Below are 12500 nucleotides of genomic sequence, written 5' to 3'. Positions count from 1 at the left end.
CTGTAGACACACACATACACTCACATACACACACAGAACGAAAAAGAGGGGGAGAGACTTACTGTATACACACACACACACACATACACACACAAAAAAAGAGAGAGCGAGAGAGAGAGAGACTTACTGTAGACACACACATACACACACAGAAAGAGAAAGAGAGAGAGAGACTTACTGTAGACACGCACACACACACACACATACACACACAGAAAGAGAAAGAGAAAGAGAGAGAGAGAGAGAGAGAGAGAATAGTGCCTGTCAGGTAGAAACTAAGTTGTCAATGAGTGAGATGAGTGCAGACAATGCTGAGGAGGTTGCTGTGGTGATGTGAGTTGTGAACCTCCTAACTGTGCCCAACAAATGGACAATTTCATGCCAGATATAGCCCTCATTCACTGTGTATAAACACACGACAACCTTCATCCCCATCAATAGCTCTGACGCACTCACTGGTTGTAAACACAGACTATTAGTAGAAACCACAACAGCAGCGCCAAAGACACACATACAAACACGCACACAGACGCACACAGACGCACACAGACGCACACGCACACGCACACGCACACGCACAGGCACAGGCACAGGCACAGGCACAGGCACAGGCACAGGCACAGGCACAGGCACAGGCACACACACACAAGTCATTTTCTTACTTCTAAATCTTTGCCATTCACACACACACACACAAACACACACACACACACACACACACACACACACACACACACAAACACACACACACACACACACACACACACACACACACACACACAAACACACAGGTCATTTACTTACCTCTAGATCTTTGCCATTCGATTCACACTCCTCTCTGTTTCCAGGCAATGGGGGCCAGTAGATCTAAAGATAGAGAAAGGAGGGGAAAAGAGAGAGAGAAACAATAACTTCACGTTTAACGTTAATAATGCACAGCCACTCAGTCTCCCTCTGAAACAATGCCATGATGCTGTGCTGGTCGGGAGGCACCCATGTTTTGTTTGTTTTGTTTTGGTGCACATGTGGGCGAGTGTTTATCCTCATGAATTTGCTTATTACAAACAAAGTAAAACCACCCTGAGTATTAAATACACAAACACACCGACCACTGGGCTGTGTGTAATTGAAGTGTGTGACAGGCTCACAGGGACCCTTACACAATGGCTCTTTTAAGCGTTTGTGAGGCTCTGCCTCTGAAACATATACAAAGTAGAACAAACAGTCAGTCAGTCAGCTTACTCCCAACAATACATGTAATGCATACAAACACAGGCATTCAAACCAAGTGTGCATGACTGTGTGTGTGCATGAGTGTGTGTGTGTGTGTGTATGTATGTGTGCATGAGTGTGTGTGTGTGTGTGTGTGTGTGTGTGTGAGTGTGTGTGTGTGTGTGTGTGTGTGTGTGTATGTATGTGTGTATGTGAATTTGAATGTGTGTTAAGGCAAAGCCTGAAGGACAGGAACAGAAATATCTCATTGATTTGCTTCAAAGGAAAATAAACCAACATCATACAGGGCACTGCTATTGCATGTCTTTATGCAACTCTGCGTGTATGCAACACTGTGTGTGTGTGTGTGTGTGTGTGTGTGTGTGTGTGTGTGTGTGTGTGTGTGTGTGTGTGCTCATGTACATTCATCCATGTGTTTAAGTAATTCCTGATTCAGTGAGGTAGTCTGGAGTAATACCCTGTCCCCTACATGTTGCATTGTCCTTATCAGGAAGCCAGTCAACAACTACACTACCCAGCATCCTTCCTTTGTCAACACTCTTCCTGTTGCCCTACATGTCATCATTACCTGAAAGGTAACCAAAGGTTAACGTTAGTCTAAATAAAGAAACTCACCTACCCACCCTGTCACTAACTACCTAATAAAAACAGCTTGTATATGAACCCCTTGCAGACATCTCAAACAAGGTTAAATGACTCAAAAATAAAGTATGGCCAATATATTACTGTAGGCGAGACATTTACAGCACATAAACACAACCATAACCACACAGAATATGTACCATTCTCCAAGTTACCCCATAAACTACATTTCATTGCACATTGTATTAGACTAGGCGTTACCCCCGACATCTGACTTGGCTACCGCGAGACTAAGCACACCCTTAGTGTAGAGCATCGTCAGCCAAACAGCCCTATAGCTATACACTAGTGTCTTCAGCCTCATCCAGACTGTGTGTGTGTGTGTGTGTGTGTGTGTGTGTGTGTGTGTGTGTGTGTGTGTGTTTGTGTGTGAGTGTATGTTCATGTGTGTGTTCATGTGTGTGTTCATGTGTGTGTGTGCGTGTATGTGTGTGTTTGTGTGTGTGTGAGTTTAGTCACCTCTTTCACAACTCCATGTGTGTGTGTGTGTGTGTGTGTGTGTATGTGTTTAGTCACCTCTTTCACAACTCCATGTGTGTGTGTGTGTGTATGTGTTTAGTCACCTCTTTCACAACTCCATGTGTGTGTGTGTGATCCAGGTGCAGAGAGTAGAGTGTGTCCTTCCCCCCTAGGAAGAGTGTGTCGTGGTACTCATCCACGAGCACCGTGGTCAGCTGCAGCTCGGAGCGCAGGCCAGAGAACAGCCACGAGCGGTTGGAGGAGAGCAGCTCTGTTGAAGAAGAGGAAGAGTGAAGACGATGAAGAGGGCAGGCTTGAATCATGCAGGCTTGCTGCTGATTCCTGGGGATTAATCAGAGCTAAACACAATTGCAGGGCACATGATAAAAAGTGCATTCAGTAGGCATTCAGACCACTTCACTTTTTTCATATATCATTATGTTGCAGTCTTGTGATAAAATCATTTCAATCCATTTGTCCCTCATGAATCTACATTCAATACCCTATAATGACAATTCAAAAACAGCATTTTAGAAGTTTTTGCAAATTTCGAAAAACAGAAAAACTGAAATATCACACTGCCATAATTATTCAAACCCTTTGCAATGACAAAGTGGAGCCTCCTATTTCTATCAATCACCTCTGAGATGTTTTTTCACCTTGATTGGAGTTTAAATGATTGGACATAGTTTGGAAAGGCACACACCGGTATATTTATGGTCTCACAGCTGACAGGTGACATCAGAGCAAAAAACAAGTCTTGAGGCCAAAGGAACGGCCTGCAGAGCGCAGTATTACTGGACTAGATGGATATGTGTTAACCATGCTGTTGTCTCGTCTGGTATTACTGGACTAGATGGATATGTGTTAACCATGCTGTTGTCTCGTCTGGTAATGGTGAAGACAACACTGGTTCGACTTTTTTTCCCTCTCACTTGTCTGGGAAATGCATCAGTAACCCTACACAAAATGTCTTTTTATCGCACACACACACACACAAACACACACACAAACACACACACACACACACACACACACACACACACCCTCACACTCACATACATATGCACGCACAGGGTGGGGCTGACCTGAACTGAGCTGTTTCATACAAAACACAGAGAATTCTCACTGTCTCTCTCTCTCTCTTTCTCACACACAAACACACTAGAGTCCATTCTCACTGTCTCACACACACACACCCACATTCACTCACTCACTAAAGTCCGTTCTCACTGTCTCACACACACAGTCACACACACACACACACACATACACACACACTCACTAGAGTCCGTTCTCACTGTCTCACACACAAACACACACACACACACACACACACACACACACACACACACACAAACACACACACACACACACACACACACACACACACTAACTAGAGTCCATTCTCCTTGTAGGGGGCCTGCTCTGTTTAAGTTATCTGAGGTTTCTTCTCTCCACTCGACTAACGTGTTCCTGTCGTATCTTTATTGCTTACAGTACCACAGTCTCACTCTTTCCCTGCATCTGATTAGAAGAACTGTTGAGCCAGCTCCTTCGCTAACCAACACCTTATCCATCACATGTACGCACTCACAAAGATACACATACAGTGCATACACACAAAACAGAGTAAAATACACACAACAGAGTGTATCCATGTCTGGCATGAGCATATGTGTATGTGTGTGTGTGTGGAGTGGACAGATACAATATCTGACGGGCCTACAGTGAGTTTGGATTTGCATTGCGCTGTTCGGCGCTAACCGCTAACCCACACACTTGACGGAGCCCTGCGTCTGCCAGAGTAACCAGAGTGTGTCAGCGGTGGAGGCTTACTCCAGGAGGCTTCATCACATGGATCAGTTGGCCCCTTCAGGCCATACCAGACCCTCACTGGGGTTTGGCCTCTGTGGAACATGACTTATCTTAAGTGTCCATCAGATAAGGCATATTGGCATAGCTGTCTTGGGCTATTTGGCTAATAGTGAAATGTATGCAGGTGTTTGTGTGTCTGTGTGGGAAAAAGTGAATGTTCATCTATGTGGTTGTGTGGGTGTGTCTGTGTGTGTGTCCATTTGATTGCTCCTGTCTTTTTTCTCCATCCCAATGTGCAATACACAGAGAAATGGACACACACACACACACTTGTAGTTAGTGGTAGCAGGCGTTGGCTGGGGCTGGTGCTAAAAACTGTGTATAAAGAGGCGTTGGCTGGGCCTGGTGCTAAAAGCTGTGTATAAAGAGCTTATAAACCCGCCATACCCACCGCTGTGGCTGCACGCGTCTCACACACTCACTAATGAGGCGCCACTCACACAAATGGGCCAGTAAAGGACGCCAACTACCTCTCTCTCACTCGCGCGCACACACACACACACACACACAAATACACACACACACACACACATACACACACACACCCACACACACACTCACACACACACACACACACACACACACACACACACACACACACACACACACACACACACTCACACACACACACACACACACACACACACACACACACAAGCTAGGAAAGGATGCCAACTACCTCTCTCTCACTCGCACACACACACAGCCAGGAGATCATGCCAGCTTCCCCAGTGTCTGCACAAACACCCACATAGAGGGATACACACACAATGGAGCCAACCATTAGACCACACACACAAACAAACAAACACACACACACACACACTCCCCTTTGAACCCTCCTGCCTTTAAGCAACATGAATACAGAAGAACAGTACAGTGGAACACCCATATCCTCTGATTCAGTAACCACTGTTTCAGTAATCCATATCATCTGATTCAGTAACCACGATTTCAGTAATCCGTAGTTTCCCGTGGCCTGAACATAGTAAGTGGAAGATTCCCCAAATGGTGCTTATTGCGTGACTCATGTGCTTAAGCGCATGTCATTCCAAGTGCGTGTCTGCCCTTGATTTCTCCATCCTCGTTGCTCTTCCGCCCTCGCTTCCTTCACGTTTGTTTAAAAGGGAGAGGCTGGGACGTAATGAAAGAAAGGAAGGAAGGAAGGAAGGAAGGTAAAAGGTAAAATTGTGTACAAGACATTTTTCACTGATTCATCGTCCATTCAGGGTAAAGCAAAATTCCTGTTAATTTGAGAGAGACTACATTTGCATAACTTTTATTACAGTATATTGTTATATTGTTATGTTATGTCTTATTATGTGTAATTTATAAATGAAACTTTATCATAGGTATGTATGTACATGAAAAACAAGCTACAGAGGTGTTTGCTACTATCTGTGGTAGATCTTGAAACGTATCTCTGGTGGATGCAGGGGACACTACTGTACAACTGAAACACTGACCTATAAAGAGAGACTGGATCTGAGAGATGAGAGAGAAAGAGAGAGAGAAGAGAGAGAGACAGGGAGAGAGAGAGAGAGAGAGAGAGAGAGAACTGATTCTCATTATTTATTCCTTGAAATAGGAAGTACCTAAAATGTTGAACTCACCGTCACTACATCTGAGGCACAATTTAATTACAGCAATGAAACAAAGCTGAAACATACACACACACATACGTACACACATACACACACACACACATAGACACGTACATACACACATACACACCCACACATACAGGTACATTCCCTGTTTATTCAGACAGTGTTTGGCTCCTGGTTCATCTGGAGCTTGTTACCATGCTTGTTGAATGCAACTGACTGGCACACACCCCACACACATGTTCACATACACACACACAAACACAGAAAACACACACACATACACACACACAAACACAGAAAACACACACACACACACGCACACACACACATACACACACAATGAAGCTGACATAAGTGTGAATGTTGCTGGTGAGTGTTCATCAGATCTGGATGTCTGAATGAGAGAAGCTCCAGATGATGAAAGGGTGGAGGCACTGTTGAGCTCTGCTGTAGAGCGCTCTGTCTCTATATCAAGACAGGCTGAGATTGCAGTATGCATTAATCTCTTCACTGAAGCCAGTGGCTTTGTCACTGATCCCCCATCATGGTCTAGACCTGTCACTGATCCACCATCATGGTCCAGACCTGTGCTCTTCAGGATGGGAACCGAGTGCACTGACCACAGGGCAGCGAGCTCTATATCCAGTCACTGGCCTCTGTTAGACACACACACACACACACACAATTCTTTCCCCACCTGTCCCCAAGCAGGGGAGTGTGATGGTAATTGAATCTAAAGTGTACCATCTATTCCATAGGCTCTCAGCTTCTCATAGTCATATATTCCATCCATCCAGGCTTAACTGTCTGCTCCTTGGCCCACTAAGGATGCCCCCAGCTCTGAACATGACAGACTCAGGACCAGCTCTTGCATATGCTATGGTAGGGTTGAATCCCCACCCGTTCTCCATTCCCCTGTCACCTTCAGTTGCTGGTTTTGGGGCTGGCGTCTCTTTGAAGTCTGCCAGTTTGGCAAGCAGTAATCTGAGAGCGTGCAGGCAGGTTTGGACTGAAACAGATGACAGCCCTTCAGCACCAGCTCGCATGCAATCAAATTCACATTTGGCCTAACTGCCAACTACAGCATGCTTCACTACAATCCAAAACAGCTTCAAACGTTAAACAGCTTCAAAAAGCTCTATTCCTTAGAAGAGCGATCTCAAAGAAAAAGACGAATGTTTGCTGTGAATTCTCATAGCATTGTCTAGAGGAATGCTGGGATTACCGAGCTTCTGCTAAATACACTTTGCCCTGATTCGTGTCATTTCATTCCAAACACAATCGCCTCAGTTCACTTCCACGGGAGGAGATTCAGGAAGTCTTCTGACCCAAATTAAGCTGTACTGTAAAAACTCACTTTTGAAAACCCATGTTTGTACTGGAAGCTGTCTTCAGAGCCCCAGTCAACCTTCCTGGGCCTGGAAAAGCAAACTCTGGAGCACTTACAGGATCCATGTGTGTGTGTGACTGATTGGAATGACGGCTCCGTGGTGAGTTTGATGAGAGGAGACATTTAAGGGGGCATTCTGGAGCGCACCTGGCCTGCTCTCCGCTCGCTCACTCGCTGCCTTCTCACACTCTCTCACTGTGGGCAGAGGTCACTGGCCTGTGACACCCTGCTGGTTCTCAGTAAAATCACCTTGCCAATGTGTTGGTGTGGGACACTGTGTGTGTGCGTGTGAGAGAGAGAGAGGGTGTTTGTATATTAGTGTGTGTGTCTAGAGCAGCTTGGTGCTGAAATGTGATCGCTAATATTAGGCTCTACAGAAGGAATTTTGCCACAAGGTTAACACACACACACACACACACACCAATGTATACTTTTGATGGTATCTTGTTTGAGTTACAAATTGAGCCAGGGGCTTAGCTCTGTAGGGTTTCTCTTGTGTGTGTGTAAGAGGAAGCACACACATGTGCACACTCACACTCACACACACACACACACACACACACACACACACACACACATGCCCAGACACACACTTACACTCACACACACACACTGTATGAACCAAAATATGTGCATACTTCACAACACAGACTCCTTTCCCCTTTCTTTTTTTCAATCTCACAATCTTTCTCTCTCTATTATTCCCCAACTCCCTCACTCTCTGCATCTCTCTCTCTCTCTCTCTCTCTCTCTCTCTCTCTCTCTCTCTCTCTCTCTCTCTCTCTCTCCTGTGCACACAATCTACAAGCCACTGTGGACGTTTAAGGCTGCTGTATATTGTGGTACTATGCCAAAAATGTGTGGCATGTGCCTCTCTCACACACACACACACACACACACACACACACACACACACACACGGCTCGTTCCCCACCTGTCCCCAAGCATGGGAGTGTGATGGTAATATTAAAGTGTTCCAGCTGTTCCGTAGGCTTGCAGCTATCTCTCAGCTTGTCACAGAAAGTACACAAAGTCAGGCATAAGTACACATATCATCCATCCATCCACATGGAATGAGAAGAGAGAGTGTATTGTTCCATTGTGTAAAAAAGTTTTGGGGAAAAACACAGAGTCCCCAATTTAGAGGGCTGCAAGGAACAGCTGCCTTCCAGGACACTAGACAGGAGTTTGTCTTGGCATGCACACGCGCACACACTCTACTACTAATTATACCAACAGTTGGTCCTTCTCGATATGTGTACCTTACCTCAGAACTCCAGGACCTCATTGTAAAATTACAAAACAAGGCAATACTGTGTCTGTGCGCCAGAACACAGAGCAGACTCTCAAATCCGTTCTGACCACACCATTCTCGTATGGCCACATGTGTGTGTGTGTGTGTGTGTGTGTGTGTGTGTGTGTGTGTGTGTGTGTGTGTGTGTGTGTGTGTGTGTGTGTGTGTGTGCGTGTGCGCGTGTGTGTGTGTGTGTGTGTGTGTTTCACTTTCAACATTCTTTGGCATGCCTCTCTATCTGTGCCATAACTGATCCTCTGAGCTGTGTGAAGAAACGACAGCTGTGAGAATGTATGTCCCAACCATACATCTCCACAGAGAGGGCAAGCAATTGAAATTGAAAAAGTAATCTGATTACTGATTACTGATAACTCCTTTAAAAAGTAACTTAGTTACTTTACAGATTACTTGATTTTAAAAGTAACTTAGTTAGATAACAAGTTACTTTATTAGTTACATTCAGCAGCTGCCGACAACACGATAACTATATATAAGATATATTCTGTGTTCTCCCTTCGTCTATTCCCCCTCCATCTCTCTCTCTCTCTTCCCTTCCTTCACACACACACGTCCTTATTACGCATAAAGAATTTCTCTTTCAACACCTCTCCCTTCCTCTTCCTCTTCCAGTGTTTTCTTCTCCCTCCAGCTCTCTCATTATTAAGTAATGGGGGCCTTTCCTGCAGGCTTCCAGGCATATATATATATTTATATTGCGAACACACACACATGAAGTCTCTCTCAAGCACACATGCACACACTTTTTCACAATTAACAAAGGTTGTTCTGACCAACTGTAGCTCAGGCCACACACTCACGGATTCTGTGGATAACCCTCTCTGTGTGTAAGGTCAGAGTGTGTGCATGTGTGTGTGTGTGTGTGTGTGTGTGTGTGTGTGTGTGTGTGTGTGTGTCTGTATGTGTGTGTTTGTGTGTGTGTGTGTGTGTGTGCGTGCGTGCGTGCGTGCGTTTGTGCGTGCGTGTGTGCATGCGTGCGTGCGTGCGTGCGTGCGTGCGTGTGTGCGTGCGTGCGTGCGTGCAACTGTGTGTGTGTGTGTGTGTGTGTGTGTGTGTGTGTGTGAGTGAGTGTGTGTGTTAGGTAAGATTTTCTACCCCAGTGTTGTTCGTGGCTCTTCCTGTCATTGGTTCCTGGATGGAACTAATTGATTGCTGCCCCCAGCAGGAGGAGCATTCTCACCGTCACACATCAACATGAGCGATACACTCTGTCTTCCTGTGCGCTCACACACACACACACACACTCTCTTTCTTTCGCACACAAAGGGGTGCGGTTTCCCACCAGTGCAAGTCCTTCACTGGCAACTGGCATCCAACCCGCAGAGCATATGCACACACACACACACACACATGCACACACACACACACACACAGTCATAAACGACAAACACAAACTCCCACTGTATCATAGCTATATGTTGTGTTTTTTATGATCACATGTTATCATTCTGTGAACTCTCTCCCACTCTGTCTCTGTCCTCTCACCGTTGTTCATGCACTCACTCTCACAGCAGAGGAATCTTTTTGGCATTTCATCATTGACAGACCCCCCCCCCCACACACACACACACACACATACACACACTACCTCTCTTACACTTCAACACCAGTATCACGCTAACCCTTCACATCCATTCATCCCTTGTTCACACCCCAGGTTTTTCTCCTTTCCAGTTCCACACAGCATTTCTGCTCTTGTCATTCTTCCACTTCTCTCTCATCTTCCTCTCTCCCCCCTTGATTTGTTCAAACACTTTCTATTCTTTCACTGCCTCTCTCCATCCTTTGCAGTTGAACACAGATGATATGTAATCATCTATCTGCCTGTCCTAGACACACATACACACACACACATATATATGCGCACAAGTACATAATGAATATCAAATAACATAGAATTCCTTTATTAGAGATTCTAGAGAGTCTTTATACACTATTCTTCTTCTTTTCTATATTGGACACTGATGAGTCATAACAATATCTGACACTCACTATAGAAATCCACTGTCACTCGAACACACACACACACAGAATATCCTTCTCTGAAACACAGCTTTGTCTATCCTAATATAAAGGTGGACACAGGGTTACACAAACACCAGATTGGACTTCATGCTGAGCTCTTGGAATAACAGACATTTGCCGGACTGTTTTTAGAAAGTCCACTTTGGATTTTTCATCTGCGCCACTCAAAACATTTGACATTCTTTTATCAGTCTTGTATTGCTTTCTTTTACTTCTATCTGAACTCTGGGTATGTTTTAGAGATGCAATACCACTCGAGAGAGGGACTGAGGAGAGAACTGGGACAGCATGGACTTCTGAGACAGAAATGTATAACCATATAGCTAATTCTGACATGCTGATGTGTAAAATACATAATCCATAACACCTGGATCCATTATGAAAAGTTGTGATTCCCTAAATGGATTCCCTGGTTTCCCTAAATGTATGGTCCTTTTATTATCTCTGTTTGTTTGCATCCCCTCCTCTCCCCTTCCTTTCTTCTCTTTATCAGTTCTTTTCCAGTTCTCCCTTCCCTCCTCCCAGAGACAGATTGATTCACCCAGTCAAATCCCTGGTCTGGTCACACTTGTGCTACCTCTTCATGAGAGTGTGTGTGTGTGTGTGTGTGTGTGTGTGTGTGTGTGTGTGTGTGTGTGTGTGTGTGTGTGTGTGTGTGTGCGTGTGTGTCTGTGTCTGTGTGTGTGTCTGTGGTGTGTGTGTGTGTGTGTGTGTCTGTGTGTGATAGCTTTCATACTTCGACGCCAAAGAAGAGGTGTTGGACACACTGACACTTCAGCACCTTTCTCTGATCTAGAATGAGCGGAGAGGTGTGAGAGAGAAAGAGACTGTGTATATGTGTGTACTATTTCGTTGTGTGTGTGTGTGTGAGTATATGTGTGTACTTTTTGTTTGTGTGTGTGTGTATGTGTGTAGGAGTCAGAGATTAGCATGTCTGCCAACCCTGACTATCAGACACTGAGGACAAAAGAGAGATTACAGAAAACACTCCCATCAAAGCTCACTTTCCACACACACACACACACACACACACACACACACACACACACACACACACACACACACACACACACACACACACACACTCACAGTCCACAACTCCAACTGCTAACGCATTCTCAGCTCCTGACTGTATTACTCTGGCTCAGTGTAGCTGGATGGGTAAATAACAGACCCCACTGACTACCCCACCCCATGTGTGTGTGTGTGTGTGCGCGTGTGTGTGTGTGTGTGTGTGTGCGCGCATGTTGGCCTGCTCTTTCACTCAAACCCTTTTTTCTGGTCTCTTGTTGCTAGATTGTTCCAGGAGCCTGGGAGCACTTAAGCAGCCACGGAAACACCCAGAATTCCAGCTTGTGGAGTGACTGACTGACACACATACACCCCTTAGCAACCTCAAACCATCAGACAACATCTGTGCAACACTAGAAAAACAAACTCATTAATTTCCTCATTTAAACTAAAACAAACAAACCCAAATCTACTGCCCACATAAACCAGTACAGACAGGGGCCAGATGCACAGGGAATGAACAGGGCACACATTACAGTAAGTGTGTGTGTGTGTGTGTGTGTGTGTGTGTGTGTGTGTGTGTGTGTGTGTGTGTGTGTGTGTGTGACAGAGAGAGAGAGGGAAAGACAGAGAAAAGATAGATAGAGAAAGAGAGTGAGAGACAGAGAGAGACAGACAGAGAAAGAGAGGGAGAGTGAGAGTGAGAGAGAGGGACAGACAGAGAAGAGAGAGAGAGAGAGAGAGAGAGAGAGAGAGAGAGAGAGAGAAAGGCAGAGACAGAGAACCATAAGAGGAATAGCAAGGCATGAAATGAATGAATGTGACTGAATGAATCTAATGTGTGTTTGCATGCAGTGTTGGGAGATTATAATCACTATGCACTTCCAAACACTCACTACCAAGTGCAGAGGTCAAGTCCAAAATATTCCTTTACATACAT

The 12500-nt window shown here is 45.1% G+C and overlaps 1 protein-coding gene across 1 annotated transcript in view; it reads right to left on the bottom strand.

Annotated features, from left to right (window-relative positions):
• sema3bl (sema domain, immunoglobulin domain (Ig), short basic domain, secreted, (semaphorin) 3bl) overlaps window positions 1-12500 on the bottom strand; it is a 32023-nt gene that overhangs the window by 17899 nt on the left and 1624 nt on the right. The window contains exons 2-3 of the mRNA XM_080854095.1: window positions 2439-2605; window positions 805-867 (exon numbers count right to left, since the gene is read on the bottom strand). Coding sequence (XP_080710221.1) covers window positions 805-867; window positions 2439-2605 — 230 coding nt within the window. The remainder of the gene's footprint in view (window positions 1-804; window positions 868-2438; window positions 2606-12500) is intronic.

Source organism: Sprattus sprattus (assembly GCF_963457725.1).
Source record: "Sprattus sprattus genome assembly, chromosome: 16".
In the NCBI taxonomy this organism is placed as follows: domain Eukaryota; kingdom Metazoa; phylum Chordata; class Actinopteri; order Clupeiformes; family Clupeidae; genus Sprattus; species Sprattus sprattus.
This window is presented reverse-complemented; position numbering and strand designations above follow the sequence as displayed.